At 42.9% G+C, this 22,446-nt stretch overlaps 1 protein-coding gene across 2 annotated transcripts; it reads right to left on the bottom strand.

Annotated features, from left to right (window-relative positions):
* Positions 1-14,772: 14,772 nt before the first annotated feature.
* On the bottom strand, positions 14,773-21,810 carry LOC138594727 (beta-1,3-galactosyltransferase 5-like). Of its 2 annotated transcripts, none has more exons than XM_069665932.1 (2): positions 21,687-21,810; positions 14,773-18,107 (listed from the first exon to the last, which is right to left on the bottom strand). In XM_069665932.1, the coding sequence occupies exon 2, from the start codon at positions 18,100-18,102 to the stop codon at positions 17,095-17,097; it is 1,008 nt and encodes a 335-aa protein (XP_069522033.1). In that variant the 5' UTR covers positions 18,103-18,107; positions 21,687-21,810; the 3' UTR covers positions 14,773-17,094. The 2 variants fall into 2 exon arrangements, with proteins under 2 accessions (XP_069522033.1, XP_069522032.1); XM_069665931.1 differs by lacking the exon at positions 21,687-21,810 and adding an exon at positions 20,095-20,167.
* Positions 21,811-22,446: the final 636 nt, after the last annotated feature.

Genomic DNA, 22,446 nt, shown 5'->3' with positions numbered 1-22,446 from the left:
TCACAATACTTGCTATGTACTGTACCTGTTAGATTACAAGCCATGTATACTGGCATTTAGCCTCAATGAAGCTAAATAAACCAAATCCAATAAAGCAATCTTTCTTTTTTTCTGATTAAAAGTTAGAAAATGTCATTTTTATTTGGATCTGATCCTGAATTAATACTTTCAACAAGAGTGAGCGTTTCTGTTGAACTGAGCTCGACACCAAACCTGCTTATAGATCTGTTGTTTCCCAAAAACATCTGTTAACAACATTACAGATGAAACTCATACACAGTCAATGAAACTCAAACAGGAAACTCAAATACCTCCTGCTTTTCATCTGCTTTGCTCTTATAAATAAACCCCGTGCCAACGGTGTCACAGAAGTTCACCCATTTAAAGCCTGTGTATTTATACACAGTCTTGGGAAAGTAACTGCAGGTGCACCACTAACCAAATGCTTCCTCCCGTCACCTAAAGCTGTGAATGAGCTGTGAGCTGAGACACTAAAAACTGCAGGGCTGAGCTGCTGCGTGTTCACAGACACACTGAAACCTGAGACGCTCATCGTTTTCACCATGAAGCCCAAAGCCTGGTCGAATGTGTTTAACAGCATCACTGACAGTGTTACTAACCAGTACACACTATAGACTGTGTAAAAAGATGAACGACGCGTTTCCACCACCTCTCATTGTACTTATATGAAGCCAAAATACCCCCCAGGTGGGCACTGCCATCTTGACCTGGTGACGTCATTTGGAGCCAGAGCCGGCGTAACCACTTCCGCTACCTGAAACACGTTTTACTTACCGATAAAACAGCAAAGATCCCTCATGTCGGCGCATTCAACAGCAGAAGCAGACGTTCACTGATATGGAAGCTTCAATGAGTGTAGTGATTGTTTTTGTTTTAGGTCCCCTCTCAACTCATGTCCCATCTGTTACCATGGAGGAGGCGGGCTTTATGACCTATACTGCAGCCAGTCAGCCAAACACATAAACACCACAAGACATCTGAGAGTCCAACATGAGACAGTCAGTCAGACAAGTCAGAACATGTGTGAACACTGGCCCCATGAAATCTTGCATCTACATGACTCACCAAAGCCAAAGGCGATGTGTTAAATTGTGTTTAAAAACCTTTTTCTAGAAGAATTTCGTGAAACATTTTATCTGGATTACAGATTCTGAAATTCAACCAGCACATGAAGTCAGTATCATCACGTTCGTACATTTATTAGAGCAACAGTCGGCTGACGGCGGTTGAGAACTTGATTTACTGTGTGTTTACTTCTCAGCTTAGGATGTTACACAATCACATATTTTTTTTTACAGACATAAGAAGCGATCTGATTGGCCGACATGACATCATAACACATTAATCATCTCCATGAAAGTTGACCTTTACTAATGACAGTACAAGCTGCAGTTTTACAGGTGTGTTGGTGCCAGTCATACCTGACTGTCCCTGTATACTCACCACAGCACAACCATATCTGCTGCAAAAACAGTTTGAACAAAAATTTGGCGTTATAAGCTTCATAAGGGTAGTATTCACCACATTTAATTAGAATGGTCTGTAAGAACTCCCTAACTATAAGCTATTTTATTGCAGTTCATTATATCATGCAGAGGTGCAAACAACAATGTGACTGACCCGTTTTCACCACCTGCAAAGTGCAGCTACGCAGCAAAAAACTCAAATTTTGATTTGATACAATACGATACCATATGATTCTATTCCACACCGTACGATTCAATGATTCAATTTGATAAGTTACGGTTAGATATTATTTGATAAAATACAATACGATACGATTAGATACGATTTGATACGATTAGATACGATTAGATATGATTAGTCACGATACGATTAGATACGATTAGATACGATACGATTTGATACGATACAATACGATACGATACGAACAAAAAACGATTTGATACAATACGATACGATTTAATACAATTTGATACCATACGATATAATTCAACACGATATGATTTGATACCGTACCATACCATACAATTTGATATGATTTGATACGATGCTATACGTTACTATTTGATACCATACCGTACCGTGCAATAGATACGATACGATACGATATGATACGATATACTTTATTTTCCCTGTAGGAAAATTTGTCTTGGTCTCGATTGCTGCACACATTTAGTTGCCTCCACAGTTGGATTAATACATGAAAAAGATTTTTAATAGATTGAAGCTGGAGTGGATAACACAAGGCAGACATTTGCTTTGCTTTTGGTCTGAGCACAGTTTTATCCCTCTTTAGATGTACCCAATAAACTAGTTAGAAAATCTTGGCCTTGGTTTATTACAGAATATGAGACCATTAGTACAGCCACCATCTCCATGTTAGTTTATTCACAGTGTGACAGAACGTTTATCGCTCTGAGCTGCAGGTTTGCAGATGATTTGCTATTTACAGTGTGTTACTGAAGAGGAGATCACTGACTAACAGTGAGCCAAGGGTACACTAGAGACCATAGCAAAATCATGTACTGTACCTTTAAGGGAATCAGGTACATTAATGTTGATCATTGAACCTTCACTCTCCATCTACTGTACGTGGTACAATCAGTGATCCCACCTCCCTGAACAAGGCCAGCTGTGCTGTGGGATCAGGCCTGTTAAAGGGCTGCTTTGTTTTACGTGTGTTTGTGTGTGTGTCAGTGTGTGTGTGTGTGTGTGTACTCGCGAGGCTGAGAAAGAGGAACAGATTTTGACAGGAGTGCGAGAAGACAAACACAACAGCCCCGATCCTCCGCTCTCCTGTTTGATCTGCTGCTTTACAACGAAACACTAACGTGGGATTTTCTCATGGGAAGAAATCAATACAGCTCACAGAGGGGCGGCCAGGGATCTCAGATGTGATAATTTAATCATTTATTTAATCAATATTGTCAGAATACCACTAAAAACTAATGAATAATGATGAAACACAAGAGGTGGCTGGTGACTGCTTCAGGTATGTGTCAGTGTGTCTTATGTGGTCGACGGTCCAGGCACAACTTTTGGAGCTCTTACCTTGAAATGTTGCGCTTACATTCATGGTCCCTGGAGGATGAATCCTGCTGGCTTTGATTGATCCTTTGACTCTTTCTCTTGGGTCACCATCAGGTCTAAATATCCTTGCTTTGTAAAATAGTAGAGTCATGTTCTAATGTAATATTTCATGGACTTGGAGGTGTTTCACATCCTAGAATTATACACATATTTCACATAAAGTTCTTTTTTAATATGTTTGTTTTATATCTCCTCCTAATGATGTTGACGGTAACTTTTGTAGGCAAAACACAGTGGTATATTCTCTGTTTTTTATTATTACATGAACAGAAATATAACTTTAAAGTTCACAGAGGTACGACTTTACATATGATGGATATTGAACTCATCCTTGCGAGTGCTGCTGAGCCTGTAAATACAGCTGTGTGATGTCTTCTGCTGCTCTGTGTTTTCTGACGTAAGACAATAACCCTGACGATGTCACCGGGTTATCTTCAGTTAGGGTTAATACTTCAGATAGTTGACAGAAAACCTGCACTTTAAACTTAAAGGGGCGTAGAGTTTGAAGGATGAGGGAATAGCAAGTCAGATTTTGGTTCAGTGCTGCAAAATCTTAAGTGGCTAGTTATATTATTTCAAGGCGAGTGGGGTTTGTGTTTGTTCCACTTCTAGATCCCTACAGAGTCCGTATGTTTAAAGTCATGCAGGACTTAACTGTCAATGCACAAAAAGCAGAATGCACAGTATAAATTGGTGTGTAAATAACTGAGTGTGGCTCCCGCAGCGTGAGCGCCAGAGGAGGGCTGCAGAGTGGGAGTGTTTCACTGAGTGTTTATGTGATTCACACAGCCGAGGCTGGGGAAGGCTTGACCCTTCACAGACCTCCCCAACGCAGCGGAAATGACTCCTGTCCGTGTAAGACCCTCGCTTCTCTCTTCCAGTCCGCCCAGAACTCCCCAAACTGCTCGACTTGTTGCTCTACAGGAATGTAAATAAGACGGGAACACAGAGAGTGTTTACCTGTGTGTGTGCTTGTACACTTCAGTCTGCATGCTTGTGTGTGTTTATGTGAGTGCATGCAACCCGTCTGCGTGCTCTTGTGCAGCATTGCACACACTGGCAGATATCCTTTAATGAGGGCTGGTACACAGAGTTTCAGGGAGGAATTGTTGTGGCAGAGAGGAAAACATGAAATAACACAAAGGAATTTAAGCCTGGAGTTACTCTCCCCAGGGGAGCCAGTCAGACTCGCTGTTTGGTCCGGAGCCAGGAGCGCCAAGGGAAGACGACTACAGCGGCCATGTCTGCTTTTATTCCCCTTTCTCTCTCTGACTCTGTGCGTTTGCTTCTCTCTGCCTTCATGGAAATTCGGGACACTGGGTCACATCATAAAGATGCAGTTGTTTTTTCTTTCTCCATATGTCTGTGTCATCTTTTCTCCCTCTCTCTCTCTCTACAAATGTGTGTGTAAGTGTGGTGACCCTCTCAGATGCTGGTGTATTAATAGAACTTTTCTCTGCTGATGATGAAGTTACCACCTGTACCCTGTGACAGCCACACACACACACACACACACGCACACACACACACACACACACACACACACGCACACAAACGGACAGGGTGTTGTGTGTGCAGTATGAGAGTCTCCTGTAATATTGTACGTAAGTATAAGTTTGATCATCTCATCTTAACGAGGTTCATTTCAGGTCACTGACAAACAGTCTGTAGAGGAAAATAGAGTTGTTACGTAAACCATGGAAAGATATTCTCTCTAAAAGATACCTGGTCTCAGTATACGGCATTATTTGCACTCAAACTGAAGGCAGCAAAGCTATCATGCAAGGTGCTGGTTTGACTAAGGGGAGCGACTGAGGTTCAGTGTCTTGCTTAAGGAGACTTTTGAGGGGCCTCCTAAAACAAAGGAAGATTGTTTCTTACTTTCTTTTTCTGGACTGGTTTCTGGAGGACTTGATATGGTTGTGGGGGCGCTGGTTTAGCTCAGTTGATAGAGCAGGCGTCCAATATGCAGAGGCTACAGACCTCGACGCAGCAGCCGCAGGCTCGACTCCCGTCCTCGGCCCTTTGCTGCACGTCATCCCCCCTCTCTCTACTCCCAGCATTCCCTGTCTTTCTTCGGCTGTCCTATCAATAAAAGGAAAAAAAATGGCCATAAAAATCATCTTTAAAAAAAAGAAAGTGAAGAAGACTGAAATTAAAGACATAGTCAAAGAGAACTTCAAGAGAACAAGAGGAGATTCTTGGGAAATGAAAAAGAGGAGGAGGTATTTTATTAATCCCTCAAGGAGGAAATTTAGTTCCTTTTATTACAAACACAGACCAGGAACACAAACAGCAAACAGAATCTACCCTCATGCATCAATGTATGGAGAGATGTGAGAGCAAAGGGCAGCAAGGGCTAGCTCAATTGTGTTGGCGCTAGCTTGCCGCAGCACATCCGGTGGCTAACTGGTAACTGCAGGTAGCTGATCTGCCAGATCTGTCATGGCAGTTCTGGTGGCTATCGGACTACTATCAGTTTATTATTCATCCTGGTAGCAACCAGAACTAATGTCAGAGCTAATAATCCAAATCAATCTATCTATCAAAAGTGGCAGATCTGTAGTGGCAGTGGCTGCTGGGACCTGCAAATGGCACTGCAAGTTGCTACCATAACCTGCCAGGGGAACTGCAGGTAGCTACCGAGACCTGCCAGATCTGCGCTGTACTTTTGATAGCTACCAGACTATTGTTAGCTCTAATATCAGTTCTGGTAGCTACTAGAATTAATAATAGCCAAATAGCCACCAGAACTGCCACAGCAGATCTGGCATGTCACTGCAGCAACCTGTTGTTCTCCTGGCAGGTCCTGGCAGGTCACGGTAGCTACCTGCAGTTCCACAGCTAGCTTCTGGTAGCTACCGGACATGCTGTGGCAAGCTACTGCTAACACAATCGAGCTTGCCCTCTCTCGCAAAGGGTCACATAGTCAGGTGCCTTCAAAAGTTAGGGGATTCTCGTTCTTAACGGCACCTCGGATGTGCCGCAGGACATGAACTGGCAGCTCTCCAGCTACCAGTCCGGACTGCACTGACTGGTCTGATCTGGACTGGCAAACCTAAGCTACTGTCACCCTGGGATGTGCCAAGAAAACCCTTTAACCTAAAAAAAAATAACATATCACACATCAGAGGGACGCCGTAGAGAACAGACCTCAACTTTGGCTGCTGAAGAGCAACCGTGCCGATTCTGGGGATTCTGTGTGATGGCTATGAGCACTTCAGGGAAGCAGATGCTTGGTGGCCACCAAACTGCTACAGTGTACCTCATCTTATCTCTGACAGAGACGAGAAGGGAGTGATGCTTTGGGAGGAGAAAGTGGAGAGGAGGAGCAGGAAAGAAAAGAGGCAGAGGGAGTGACGACAGGAGGGATAAGAGATGATAGGAGCAAGGAGAGGGAGGCATTGGGGGAGAAAGTGAAAGGAAAATGGTAATAAAGGAACAGAAAGAGAGATTTAAGGACGAGTGGGAAGAAGGGAGGGAGGGAAAACAACAGGGGGGAGGGAGGGGGCGTCGACGCAGACATGGGAACGCATGTTTGCTCCTCGCTCCAGACTCTGCAGTTGTGAGCCACGCCAGCGTTGTTGTTTTGTTTTCACATGGCCTTCAACCTCCCCGTGTGACCACAAACAGATGTTGATGACGTTTCTCACAGCAGACGCCGCTCACAGTCATCAGCGCCGCTAATGAGCTGCGGTCAGACGGAGCCATAGCAGACAGAAAGACAGCGGTTAAAAACAGTGAAGTTACAAAAGACAGGAGATGGATCGACTCAACGTATCTCTGTATTCTGAAATTATTTAAATAAAGGTTAATTTGATGAATAGTTGGTCCAACATCTGTCAATAATTAAGCCTGCACGCTAGCTCCAAACTCCAGTCTTAACAGAACGATTATAATAGTTTTGATGCAGGCACATTAAATACTTTTACAGTAGTTAACACACCCACAGGACCAGGTGGGGTTAGATTCCATTAAACCGGTCGATGCTGCAACAACTGAAAAAACATATAATTAGTGGGTTACAAAAAGGTCAGAGCATTATCATTAAAGGTTGTCGACTAATTAAAGAAACAGTGTCACCATAAGGTCAGGACTAGGAGTCATGGTAGCTCAACTTCTCCTTGATGCGGAGAAGGAGCTCCATCCTTCTAAGAGGTATTCTCTCATTCAGTGTTTACATCATGGAGGTAGAGGGCGCTGTGACACACGACACTTTATGAGTCACATCATTTTCAAACTGATCAAACCATTCAGTGACCACCTGTGCCTTTCATTGCTTATTTTTCCCTTTTTTTTCTTCTGTTTATAAAACCAAGACGCACTCAAAGAAATCAACAGTCTCACATCAAACACGTGAAACCACAATATCTTGCGGTGGCAGGGAATGTGTAGCATGTGGGTTAGCTAGGTGGGTTAGTTTTGTCCTTTGGGTTATTATATCCTCTTCATTTTAAAATGTGTTTTAAAGTTTTAATCCTGCTAGTAATCCCCATTTTTAATGGACGTATCTGTAATCTAATTACCTCTTTTTTCTGTAACTGTAACAGAGTACAGTTGCCTTTTTTGTGTCCTAATAACGTAACACCGTTACTCATATTCCGTTACTCCCCAAGCCTGGTTCTGTGAAGTTAAAAAAAGTAAATCTATTAACTTGACGTCTGGTCTCTGACAGGTCTGAAACTGTGCGACTGTCAAACCACTTCACACTGGATTTGTTCAAGAGGACAAAGGATTAACTGACTTTTCATTGCAGTATTTCTGCAGACAGGCACCTGATTCTGTGCCACCACGACTTGTAAAAAGGTCCAAAACATGTTTTATTAGTAAAGACTCAAAGACTTGCTGCTGTACAACCATCAGGTCTGTACATGCACAGATCAGTACCTACTGACCTGTTTGCTTAACTGTATAAACTCACTGCTCATTAACACATTAGCTGTGTCCCAATCCACGAGCTGCAGCCTCCACGGAGGATGCTCCATTCATAGCCTGGTTAGACCGTTAAAGCCGAACTGAAATGAGACGGTCTGGTCTGCCGTTGCGTCACCAAACACCGCTCCTGTTGCCTAGCAACAGGTAGCTAGCGGGCTAACTAGCTAGCATAACTAACGTTGCGTTTAGTTAACTTCTTATTTTAAAGATAATTTTTTTCAAGGGCCCTTTAGTTTAGTTTAGTAACACTGGCGATTCGATTGAGTTGAAACCAAACACATTTTAAAGTGTATTCCTCGGCCTTTTAAAAGTCCGCCGTTTCGTTTGAATTGGCGCGCAATGCATCTCGTGATACGATGGGCAGCGAAGGATGCACCTGATGGATCCTTTGCAGCCGGGGAAACGGAGGACACATTTGTTGGCCGCATCTGAAGGAGCCTTCGAATTGGGACAGCCTTCGACGCGCTTCTGTGACACAGTCGGCCTTCAAATTCGGCCTCCGACGCTGCAGCCGCTGGATTGTGACACAGCTTTTAACAGCACAGATTAAGTTGCATGTGAAACAAAGAACTTCAAAATAAAAGTGTGCTCGTAGCCACATTTAAATTCTAGTGTAAGATGTCATAAAACAGAGCCTTTGCAGATAATGAAACTGCTGTACAAGCTGAAGCTGCTGTTGACCCCTCAAATATGTCGCTGCCAAGTTAGGGCCACATCGCCAATGACACCACCTGTGAGTAACTACTCTACATGTACTGAGAGCTTCTGCTAATTGCCACTGCTGCAACAGCTACTATTAGTGTTATTATCACCACTGCTGCAATTACTTCTGAATGACACTCTATTGAAAATGACTCCACACATACTCTGATTACATGATGAGCACAAACACAGGCAGCCTGATGCTTCTGCAGCAGAGCAGCCTCAGCAGCTGTGTTTGTTTATAAAGAGGACGTTTAAAAGAAATCTGCAGAAGGAGGTCATACGTGCCGGTATGTGCGCTTGTTTGATTCTCTGTGTATACAACACACGGTGAATTGTGACATGTTTGTGTGTGTTTTTGTTTGCGTCTGAGCGCGTGCGTTGAGGGAGCGGACCGCAGCGTGAGGCCTCCGGCAGCCGGGGGGTGCTGCTGGTTCTCACAGCTCCTCTCTGACAGGGATCGTGAGAACCTGGGTGGCGGGGGTCCTTGTGGTCGAGAGGAATTTGACAAAATGTAAAGGGAAGGAAAACAGCAGTGTTCAGAGATGTTAACAACATAACAGAGTCGGAGGGGGGAGTTTGACGAGGCTGCTCGGGAGGCTATTTATAGATCACGGAGGGTTTAAAAGCCCGTGCTGAAACAAACCTGTGAAAGCTGCAGTTCAGACGCATGTTGTGACTGCTTGCTCTGAAGACTGTGTGTCTGTAATGAAAGTGTTCAGAGCCTTGGATTAAGTTAAACTATTAAAACCACCCTGTAGAAATACTAAGTAAAATAAATCTACTATTATGTGATGGATCATTAGATTATTTTTTTAACTTGTGTATTAATATAAAAACATGTTTTTTATCAGATGCTGTTGGCTGAGTTGGAGCCGGTTTAACTGTTTTGTATCAGACTGCAACTAATTACTTTGGTGGGTTTATGACGGATTATTTAGCTGATTATTTTCTCAGTTAATTGATCGATTGTTTGGTTGTAAAAAATCTGAAAATAGTGGGAAATGCTGTCAAAATTAGAGCCCAAAGAGACTTTAACAATACTTGTTTTGTTTATCCTGCTAACAGTTCAAACCTCAAAATATTACAATTAAAATAAGTATTTGAATAATTTCAGGAGACGCAACAACAAGAAATATTTTCCATGAATAATGACATGAACAAATATCAAAGAACCAATAAATAAACTTTAAGTCAACTACTTCTTTTGGCTAAACTTATAGGCTTCATACATCCATCATCTAGACCATTACATTCTGTTCAGGGTCGCGGGGGGCTGGAGCCTATCCTTGGGCGAAGGGCGGGGTACACCCTGGACTGGTTGCCAGTCAAACACAGGGCCGACACATAGAGACAGACAACTTTTCACACCCACACTTATGGGCAATTAAGAGTCACCAATTAACCTAACAAGCATGTCTTTGGACTGTGGGAGGAAGCCAGAGACCCCGGAGGGAACCCACACATGCACGAGGAGAACATGCAAACTCCGCACAGAAAGGCCCACCTTGCCCAAACCGGGGTTTGAACCAGTGCTAGCTGTGAGGCAACAGCGCTAACCACTGCACCACCGTGCAGCCCAGGCCACAGTTAAGAATAATTTAGAGAACAGCCTCATATTTAACAACAACAAATGTATTGTCCGTAAAAAACAATGTTCCTTTGTAAAGTAATCAGTGCACTGTGCACAGTCTCTTAATAAATGAAGTTAACTTCATCCCAATGAATTAGCAGCAACTCAAAAATGATTATTGTGGTTCTTACTCATTTTGAGTGGCACTAAGTTTTGGAACACTTTAGTTTGTAATTGATTACAGTTAGTTACATCAACTTATTTAGTCTAAATTGAGTTCATAGCATTTTTGAACATTGTAAACTCGAGGGCTGCTCTGATGCAGGGTGACCGTGTTCTGTCGGTTCAGAAGAGAGCGCACAAGAGAAAAAGGAGACAAAATGACTGAGCGATAACTTACACCGCGTCTGCAGCCTGCTGGAATTTGGAGTCCTTTTGGAGGGATGCGTTTTGTGACTGTTGCTGAAAACATTCACCATAGTGTTGGGAGTTACAGCTCTTTGAAGAGAGCCGGGCTGAAACTAAGCTAGCTTGAAATGTAGTAATTAGCAGTAGTAACGTTAACGTTAGTAGTCAGTAGTGAGTTTGCAAACATTACGATGACGGTTACAGCTGGCTCGAGCATCGCCCAAGTGGTTGCCATAGGTTACACATAATGATATGCATAGCGTCACCACGTCCATTAACGGGATTGGCTCCTTAGGTTTGTGACGTCTCAAACCTGCCAATCTGAAAGCGTGTTGTTCAGCCTGTCCTTGGTACACTGCAGTTTAAAAGCAGACAGGCCCAGCCATGGAGATGACTGCTGATGTTGTCCCTGATATGTCTTATAGCACATGAAGAACACCACATGGAGATGTTTACAAGGTTAAACACTGGATTTTCACTGGAGGGGGGCTTTAATACACTGTAAAGTGCCTCATTTGTCTCTCAGTCTCTCCTGTCTGTAAGGTAAAGGAACAGTTTTTGACCTCGACCTGAGACCAGCAGGATGTCTGCACTCCTCTCATTTCCCACACCTGTCGTCTTTCTATCTGCTCTCCTGCTTTTTCTCTCTGATCATCAAATGACACCATCTTCTCCCTCCCTCTCTCCCTCTCTCCCTCCCTCCCTCCCTCTCTCTCTCTCTCTCTCTTTTTGCTCTCATCTTGTCACTGTGAGGCTGTGTGGTTATTTATGTGCCGCTGAATGGAGAGAGGTAGTAACAGACCCAGAGTCCGGCCTCTTCCCTCCACTGTCTGGTGGCCCTAAATCACCACCAAGTCTGGCTTACTTTTACATTTATGCTTTGTTCATGTGTGTGTGTGTGTGTATGTGTATGTGTGTGTGTGTGTGTGTGTGTGACAGGGAGATGGGACAAAACTGGTAGATGTGCCGGACATTTAACGTTTATTTGGAGTAGGGTTCTGGCAACCCGACAGCAGGTAAGTGCTCTTCTTTGAGCTCTATCTCAGGTCAAGATGAGATAAAACTTTTAAAACACAAGGGACATTTTATTACCTCCTTTAAATATACACAATCAGCCAATATTGTAGCCAATATACTGCCTTATATTGTGTAGGTCCCCCTTTTTCCGAGCCCTGACCTCTCGAGGCATGGTCGCCACTAGACCTCTGAAGGTGTGCTGAGGTATCTGGCACCAAGACGTGAGCAGCAGGTCCTGTAAGTCCTGTAAGTTGCCAGGTGGGGCCTCCGTGGATCGAACTTGTTTGTCCAGCACATCCCACAGACGCTCAGTTGGATTGGGAGTTTGGAGGCCAAGTCAACACCTTGAGCTCTTTGTTGAGCCCTGTTGGGGTCAGCATCGGCACCCTGACCGGTCTGCTTCTACGCGGCCCCGTACACGACAAACTGCGGTGCTCTGTGTGTTCTGACATCTTTCTATCAGAACCAGCATTAACTTCTTCAGTAATAAGAGCTGCGGTAGCTCTTCTGTTGGCCAGCCTTCGCTCTCCATGTGCATCTGTGAGCCTTGGCCGCCCATGACCCTGTCGCTGGTTCACTGGTTTTCCTTTCTTGGACTGCTACTGGTAGGTACTGACCACTGCAGACCGGGAACACCCCGCAAGAGCTACAGTTTGGAGATGCTCTGACCCAGTCCAACCATCACAGTTTGGCCCTTGTCAAAGTCGCTCACATCCACGCCTGCCCATTTTTCCTGCTGCCATTATGCTGCCTAACATATCCCACCCACTGACAAGGGCCATTATTAAGAGATAATGACTTTTATTCACTTCACCTGTCAGTGGTTATAATGTTATGGCTGATAAAATCGTATTGGTTAAATGCAAAGAGACAGAGGAACTCTAGAGGAACTCCAGAGGGAAACATCTGTCTCTTTAGCTGCTAAATGCTCCACTATAATAGTCATGTTAGCTAGTAGCCTACTTTGATGCTGATGCTAACACTGTGTGTCTATCATTTAGGGCTGAACAAGTCGGCTACAGTAAAGTGAGTTTATCAGAGTGTTCAGCCCCTAAACTGAACCCAAAAAATGAAGCTGTGGGACACAAGAACAAAACAAGCTAAAGATGCTAACAAGCTAAGGAGCGCTTTTGCAGTCTTGGTAAGTTTTTAAGATACTTAGCCAAAAAAAAAGCTTTACTTTACTTAACCAGTGTGATCATTTGGAGGAGACACTGTCTTAATAAATCCTATTTATTTTCCTGAGTGTCCTCATCAATAGAAGTAGCTGCTCTGATGAGCTCACACAGAAACCTACATGTCTCTGAGATTTGGCGTAGTTTAAGACCGCTGTTCCACCTCAGGGTACATCTAGAGATAAAGATATGTTAGTGTGTGTGCATGTATGTGTGTGACCAAAACAGGACCAGCTGAAGTTTATGACCCTGCAGTGCTCTCTGTTTTCTCAGGGTGACAGAGAGGACAGCCGGTCTGCAGGGGGCAGAGAGACAGGGGGGGCGGGTTACATTACAGCAACACCTGGCCTGCGAGTCAGACTGGAGAAAACTGGGGTTCATGGTATGTTTCTGTACACGTTTTGTACTTGTTGAATGTAGTCCTTTTGACAGCCAAATGAAGGTTATACTGTTAATTTGCGTTTAAGAGTCAGGTGTTTTTGTCTTTCAGTCTCCTGAAATCTGTCCCTGCTTCTTTATTTTGTACATGGGACATGTTTTTATAACTCCGGTCTCAGACTTGAACCACAACTTTCTGTTGTCCTGAACCGAATCAGTGAGACAATCCTTTGTTTAAAGAGAGGAACATAAATAACAGCCCCTCCCCGACCTGCTGCTACACACACATGCTCAGACATTACACACGATAAATAACACGAGAATCCATCAACTCAATCCCGTCTGAGAGCATCAAAGGGCGGACGAAGACGAGCAATTTCCTCTGCAGTTTCGAGTGTGTGTGTGTGTGTGTGTGTGTGTGTGTACAAATTGGAGCATCTGTGTAATCTCTGTGAAGGTTTTGTGTTGACACCTGAAATAGCGAGACAATAAATGGGTCTACTAACTCAGACGCAGCAGACACACATCCAAACACGGTGTCTGGTGTGCACAGAAAGGAAGTAGGAGAGAAAATATGTACGTCTGAAAAAGTAGGAAGAAGATACACTCATGCTAAATCACAGAACTTTGTATTTCCCAGGTGCAAACATTGTCCTTTTGCACAGTGGATAGTACCAACATTGATTTATGCCGTAACCACTGAAGAAGATCTGTGGCAGCACAACAGTGACTAACGTGTGGATGCAGGGTTTGGGTTTTCAGCATGTTTGTGATTTATGCAGGCTGCCGTCAGCAGGGAAAGGGAGAGCAGGGCCTTTGACTTCGGGGTTCCTCCCTTATCTGACAGAAGGCGAACAGATCATAGACAGCTGGAGATGAATGAGAACACATGGGAGAGGATGAGACCGTTCACGCCAGAGAGGAACAGACAGTGAGCCAGCGTGAGGTCACCGTCCTCACTGGCTTTTCTTTCCTAAATTAAGATCATAAACTGGAGAAAAAAAAGCGGGCGTAGACTTTTGGTATAAAAAGAGAAGACAGTGTAAAAATGACTTAAACCTGCATTCTTTGCCAGCAGGGGGCGACTCTGCTGGCTCAAGAAACAGTTTAAGAAAATGCCCCAACTTGATTTATCAGGATAAACTACAATGCATGGTTACCCCTGATTGACAAGTTGTTACCTTGGCGACCTGAAATTGTGTCGAAATTGTACCAGGTAGGCAGGAGCCGTTTTTGTTGCTGTTTTGTAAGCGAGAAACAGGGTTTGAATTTGATGCGAGCGGCGACTGGGAGCCAGTGGAGGGATATGAGCAGTGGAGTGACGTGTGCCGTTTTGGGTAGATTGAAGACCAGTCGCTCTGCTGCGTGGTGGATCGTCTGCAGAGGTTTGAATGTGCATGCAGGAAGGCCCGCCAGTAGTTGAGGAGAATTCTATCTTTTGTGCTTTTTTGCTCTCAGATGTTATCTGCTTATTGGTTTCATACACTGAGGACACCACTGATACACTAGTTACACTTTTATTGACAATGATTTAAAACACAGAGCACAGGTACAACAGAAACATTTTGGTTTTCCTTCAGATAAATCTCTCAGAGTGCAAACTTAAGCTTTTAGTGACACTTCTGGCACGTTAAGAAGATTCAATCAAAGTCATTTCTTCACAAACCTCATCAGTTTTTAATATTGCCAGCTGTATTAGAGTTATGCTATTCAGATAGATAAGGACACATCACAGATAGAAAGTCTGTACAGCAGTTGCTCTCGTCTAGGAAGAGTCATGAAGGCGATACAAACAAACATTGTCTTTCACAAAGCAGAATAATTACACGCAATTTTCCCTGAGAAACCCCGACACTTAGATCCAGCAGATTTTAAGTGATGTTAGCCTGCCCTCTACTGGAACAAGGAGTTACTACAACTGAACAGCTGAGCGAGAGAGACCGAGGAGGTGCTCTGTCACCTGAAGTATTCATTTACAAATGAAACAACACAACACAGGTCTATGAACGACGCTCATATTACAACACGGCTGACAGGAGTGGTGATAGATTAATTAATGACAGTTTGTTCTGTCCCCCAAACTTAATTAACTTTTAGAAAGACACCATGATTGGATCCTTGATGTGGTTTAAACTTTATGGTTAGTCTACACTTATCAGCATACACTTACAGGGTTAGTCCCACCCTATCATCAAACACTGTATTTAACTAAGCAACTCTTTAGTACAGGTGCAGTCTCCATGTTGACGCAGAGGATCATTTCAGTCGCAAATAAATACTACAGGAGTATTGTACCACAGTGTGAGCATTTTTCTTCATGTCCAGTTGAAGACTTTGCAGAGAAAACTTATAAAATATAAATAGGGCTCATTTAATGCACATTTAGTTGAACTTAATTCCAGCAGTCACATTGACAGAATGTCTCTTTTTAAGAGAGACGTTAGACAAAATACTTATCGACTTCATCTAAAGAAGACACTTCGGTTACAGAAAGCAATCTCACACCCGCACAAAAAGATAGTCACATATATTATCAATAATATTAACTAATACGACTTTAAAGTATCTCACAGGAATGAGTGCGCGAGTCTTCCAAGTTCAATATGAATATGAGAAACTTTGAGTAACCCTACTCTGTTGCTGGTTTCATTATTGTTCACTTTGAACTCCACTAATAATGCTAAATGTCTGGGGAGCATAGATAGAACGACCTTATGGATGTAAGTACAGGTCAAACCTGCGGCTCAGGGGCAAAAACCTTGTATGTATGACTGTAAAGTCTGGAATATAAGACGCAGGCTGTTTTGGGGGAATACCAGAGGGAAAAGGGTTTTCTATAGCCATTTATTAATAAAAACGTTTCCTCCCTATTTCAATTAATTTTCATTCAAATCACATTCAAAACACACACAATTTACAGCCTACCATCTGTTTTAACTGTGTCGAGTTTGCAATCCTGCGAGCTACCGGTGCTGTAGCTAGCGGTAGCTGGCAGCCTACGGTAACGTTGATCACTGTGAGGGCGGCGGCTGCAATGGCGATCATGACGGTGCATGTCCGTGACGAAGCGTTAGCAACAATCAAGTTTCCTCGCTTAAAACAGAGAGGAAAACACAAAACAGCACTGCAGCATATTGTTAAGGAGACATTCTAAAATGTACGGTAATACATTTTTGTCAGTAATCTGATAAACCTAAACAGTAAAGGCTTTGAAGTCAGCTGGCCCTTTATAAGATAAAGAAGAAAATGATGTTATGATGCAGTCTGACCTTAAAGTCACTTTAATGTCTGCTTATGTTGTGCTTTTTGTGGTGCATAAAGTTCCAACAAACACGATTTCAATCTATCAAATTGGCCACAATTTGATTTTAATTTCAGTTTTTAATTATTTAGGTGCCATAACGCTCCCGTTTCAATTCTAGCTGACACAGGTGGGACAGAATTGGCACGAAATAAAACGGGTGCCTTAGAAATTTGAATTAAGTTAATAATTCTTTAGACAGAGGGAGGATGTGTGAACATGTTTCATATCTTTTTCTTAATACACAATAATATTTAAAATTATAAATCAGGATCCAGCATATTTTTTAATCTGCCTGAGAGCGGATACGGCTCAGGAGCTTATGAGACTTTAAGGCCTGTGAACTAACATGTAGTTCAAATCATTCAGTCTTTTATACAAGAAAACTCTGTTGGACCAAGGCACAACGTGATAAAACATAATAAATATGCTGCATTATGATTTATTCTAAGTATTTGTCAGGTTTAGGTTTTCACAGTATCACTTCTTTGGTCCAAATATAAACTTAAAGGCACACCCTACCAACAGTCTTACTCCAGTTTTGGTAAACCTGATGAAGTTGAGCATTTAGCGTCTGGCTGTCGGCTCCTCTCCCAGTAACCCGTCATCTGTTGGACGCTTGTTGTCGTCACTGCGATCACTTTGGAGAGGCTGCAGCCGCTCAGGGGATGCTTGGGATCCACAAGAAACATTGTCTTCTCAGGAGGGTCTGTGGGGGAGATGCCCAGGCGTTTCAGGCACATAGCCAGATAGACGTCTTCAATATTGACCGGTTTAATCTGAGGCGAGACCCCCAGGATCTTCCCGGGCAGGTCCAAGGACATGACGTAGGCCATGCCCAGAGGATATGGCGGGTACTCGGGCTCAGCGATCACTTCTTTCGGCATGTAGAACTTGTTAGACGGGTCTCTTAAAACAGGGCTGTGCCACCACACCAAACCCGTCATGTAGTTCTGCTTGGCCGTCTTTGGATCAAGCAACAGTTTGACCAAATTCTGCACGTGGAGTAATATATCCGAGTCGATCTTTAAGACGTAGGAGGCTTTGACGCAGTGAGCATTCAGCCACTCCAGCATCATCATCGTCTTGATGGTCAGATTGTAGTAGCTGTCCTGGAAGTTACTCTGGATCAGGTCGTGGTGCTGCTGGTTCTCCTGCCTGAGCTTCTCCTGCTGCTGCTCAGCGTCAGCTCCTCCCAGCAGGCCCACTATGAAAACAGTCTCCACCAGCTGACCCAGAACCAGCCTCTCACTGCCCCACGTCTTCCTGATGGCGTCTCGAGCCGCCACGTCCCGGGGTGCGACCGGAACCATGAGAACCAGGAAAGGAGTCGTGGTTTTACACGTCGGAGTGTCGTCCATGATGAATTTGTAGTTGCGTGGATAGGCGACATGATACGGCCCCGGATCAACATAGGGAATGTCAAAGCTCTCTGACTTCCTGTCATAGTTGAGGTAGCTGTGGTAGATGAGGAAGATTGGCACCACTCCCAGGATGAAGATGAGGATGCGTTTTAAGTGACTCCTCCAGTTCTCCATTTACTCTACACAGAAAAGAAACTTCCATTATCACATGAGAGCAGCACAAACACAGCAACACAACATTTAACAGTTCACAATAACAGGGGGGGAAAGGTATAGAAATCCAATGCAAAAAAGGTGTCAATATAATGCTTATGATAGTGTAGTATGGATACTGATACCATCATATCCTTTTAACAACAGAAGCAAAATGTTACACTGTCGAAACACAAACACCTGTACAAAGCTTATTCATAGATGCAGTATGACCCTCTCCCGGTGTATGCGAGTTGAAACCACAGACTGTGTAAAAGCAGTGGACAGTGCTGCTGTAAATGGTAAATGGACTGTACTGCCACATGTCACATTCACACACACTGAGGGAGGGACTGAGGGAGCTGGGGATCAAACCACCAACCTTCTGATTAAAAGACAACCGACTTTACCACTGAGCCACAGCTGCCCCTCTGCTGAAACGTTGGTTTTGGCTGTCTACATCTTGTTTTTTGGAGAAAGAAGTGACCATGTATAGATTAGAATGATGCAACACATTGTTAAACCTCTATCCTGATCGAGAGGATGCCGTGGCGGAGTCTTATAAAACCCAAGGTAGGCCTGAACTTAAAGGACCAGTTTGCAGATTTTCAACCTCAGTCCTATCATGCTGTTACGGTCAGCTAATGCCTTTATGGTACAAAAAAAATGCAATTCGCTCTGTGCCTTTAGAGGACGCTATCCGCTTCTCCAATGGGCCCTGGAAAACCTCCAGCTAGCTCGCTTAACTACACTTCCTGAATCTAGGACACCTCCGATGTCATGTCTCATTCAAAATCATCAGGTTTGAAATGTAGACTGCAGACCTGAAGTTTTTTTAGACGACATATTCTCGTCGTATTTTGGATTCTGTACCGCTCTGAGCCGTTGCCTGCAGCGAAACTGTAGTATTTCACTCCAGTGTCTCTCGCTGGGCCTCAGAGAGAGGGGCGCAATGCATGCTGGGTGTTGTAGGAATGTAGAATGAGCGAAACCACGAGCTGTTTGTACAACTTTTTAAACAGCTATGACGCCAATTTCAAATGTTATTGCTTCTATTGATTACAGAGAACACCAGCTTTGACTGACAGCGGCTTTTTCCAAGCCTATCCTGCTTTATTGTCTATTTTACTCTAAATGAGACCATAATTTACAAAACTGAACATCATGTATTAAAGAAGACTTGAAACTATAGAGAGTGAGATCATAACGTCATGAAGACTCCTTTCTTTTCATGACTTTACATACATTTGGATTTCTTTTTGCAGCAAGCAGAGCTGCCCCCTGCTGGTACGAGAAAGAAGGTTTAAGGTACCTCTCTTTTTTTGGCCAGGACACTAAATCCACTTCTTTCAACCTGCATGTGTTTGATACGAACCAAGTGTAGATGTAATAAAAACACAGAATAGCAGCAACAAGCAGGTACACATACAGCCCTTAAGTGGAACTAATATAGTAGTTCACTGAAATCCCACAGCAGCTTTACTTAGAAACATATCAAAGTGTTATTTCTGTACTTTACCGGTAATATGTGTAACGAACCAACTGGAGAGAAACTCTATCAGTCAGCCTTGAACTGTAACGTTGCTCATTAATAACAGAGAGGCTGACCCGTATGAATACTTGTTACCATGCAGATAACAAGCTGCAGCACAGAAGTAGCCGCGGGCATTCTACACATCATGTCACCACTAAACACAACAACAACGATCAAAGCGGCCACTTGTTGCTCATTTCACTGAGATCTGGTACACTTAATTTGATTAAGTTACACAGGGGCAGTCAACACAGCCCGCTAAAGTAAGAAAACTAACAATCTGAATAATTAAACATCAAACTTCAGAAAGGGAGAGACGTACATTTCTTTAGCCTGAAGCTAAGGAAGTGAAACATTGCCATGATGTTAATTTCAGGAAGTAGTTTCTCAGTCCTGTCGCAGGAACCTCTTTCAGCTCTTCTCTCTCATATCATACTCACTGTGCTTTTTCCACTCCACACATAACATGTGACACCTGAAATGTGACAGCAGCTCAAGCTAATCATCACCAACACTCCACCAGAGCAGCTCCTCGCTATGAACACAGGGGAGCATAGGGGCACTGACTTCCTGTTTATTTAACAAGTCAGTCTTAGCTCCGCCCCCTTCCTCTGCCCACTCTGCTGATAATGACAGCATGCAGGCAGAGGCTTCAAGTTTAGACAGAGTTCAACTCTTGCAAATGCATGTTCATCTACTTCTATTAAGCAGAAGTAACAGCTTTCTTTAGAGACCTACCAACAAGTTTTGTTACTTTGACAAGTTAAGTGCAACTTTATTATAGTCTGCATATAAATACACCTATTCGATGAGGTGGATTAAATATATAGCTACTGTGTAATACTCTCCTGAATCTCTGTTTAATTTTCTTAATATATCTTTAATAAAAACAGGGGTCCAACAGTGTTAGTTTTTACATTTGAACAATTTTGACTAGTTGCCTCTGAAGTTATCTAAACCAGTGGTTCTCAAAGTGGGGTCTGCGAACCATAGCCTGGGGGTCCACGAAATAAATACAACAAATTTATAATGAATTATAAAATTGTGCTGTATCATTTAAAACTGCATGCAAATTGAAATGTTTTTCTGTTTATCACTCTGAAACAGGTCTGAAGTAGGGATGCACGATATTGGATTTTTTGCCGATATCTGATATGCCGATATTTTCCAACCCCTTTTTGCTGATTTCGATACCGAAATATTAGGCACATGTTATTTTAGAACATCAAATCTCCCATCTAGTGGAACTGATATCATGTCTACCCTCACTGTAGTACGGTGGGTGCTTTTTAAAATGTCCACATTCACTGGGCAATAAAAGAAAACTACTTCAACTTAGGTTATGTACAAAATGCCATATTTAATTGTATGTAACATTTTCTTTCGAATAAAACTGTAACATTTCCTGTATATTAAGTGTTGTTTTGTCTGTGGAAAATATCAGAAAGGCAGAAAAATGACATATCTGCCAATGCCGATATGTTATTTTCAAGCCATCATCGGCAGATATTGATAACGATAATATCGTACATCTCTCGTCTGAAGTATTTACAGTTTTAGAGTACAAACATTTCCACTGGCAAAGAGTGCAAATGGTTGTAAGCATATGCTTAATGTTTTCCCTGGCCCCAAGAAGTTTGAGATCCCCTGCTGTAGCCTACCAGTGGCAGTAGTGATCCAATGACTTACCAAGCAGTTTTTACCGTCCTCTTTATAAGTGTATGGTCCTGTGCTGTAATGTTGCCAAACCACACCAGGAGCTCGTGCTTCCTGAAAGAATGCTTCTATTGTTGCTCTGTAGAAATTGATGAGGACTAAAATGATGAGGTTATTTCTAGCGAACAAAAGCAGGAGAGAGAGCAGGGGCACAAGCTGAGCAAAAATATTCCTCTCTTTGCTTCAGTAAATAAATTCCGAATTACAGAGTAACGTCAAGGTATGCAGTGCAGATGTACGGGTCTAACTTTGCGCGCACGCGAACAAGCAAACAAAGGCAATTTTGGAAACTATTTTTCCTGTACACTTTCCTTACCTCTCTGTTCGCGTCTCTCCTTGAAACACTCCCTGTCTGTGTAATCTTGTGTTGTAACTGCCGGGGGAGTAATGACCCAATAGACTAATGACCCGCAGATATAAACTGACGGGCCCCGGCAGCCATTGTTACAGCTCTCCTTCACCTGACTGACTGAGCCACGCCCTCTTTATCCTCACTTCGCTGCACTCATAGACCGTGTAAAGGTAGGAACGATTAATACACCCAATCAGCAGTTAACACGAACCTGCCTGTATTTGTGAAATCTTCTAGACAGCCTAAATAAAGTATTTATTTTGTAGTAGTTTTTAACATTTAGCATTTTCCTTTCTTCTAATTTTTCTGATATTTTAAACACTAACATATTTCTATTAGCCCTATTTGAGAAAGTTATTATTTTTAGGTTCATTGATAAGAAAAAAAAAACATTAGCCACAGTCTTAATGTTTTCAATTGTCATTATTTTAGAACACAAATGTGGATAAAGGGAAAATACAAAACAAGACATCACTAAATGCCGTACATACAGTACGTAGGCCTGCAGGTTGGATGATTGCAGCTAACTGCAATAAGATAAGATAATCCTTTATTGATCGTTGCAGCAGCACAAAGACAAATAGCAAGTAAGTGTAAAAATAAGAATAGATCAAATAAATAAAATAAAAATAAGAGGTATACAGCTGGTTTACAAGTAGGAGTAACTGACAAGTTAAAGTGACAGTTATGGGATAAAGTGACATGTACGAGTAATAGCAGCAAC

Source organism: Semicossyphus pulcher, unplaced genomic scaffold (genome assembly GCF_022749685.1).
Source record: "Semicossyphus pulcher isolate SPU_LCO1_2020_fin unplaced genomic scaffold, fSemPul1.0.p SCAF_17, whole genome shotgun sequence".
In the NCBI taxonomy this organism is placed as follows: domain Eukaryota; kingdom Metazoa; phylum Chordata; class Actinopteri; order Labriformes; family Labridae; genus Semicossyphus; species Semicossyphus pulcher.
This window is presented reverse-complemented; position numbering and strand designations above follow the sequence as displayed.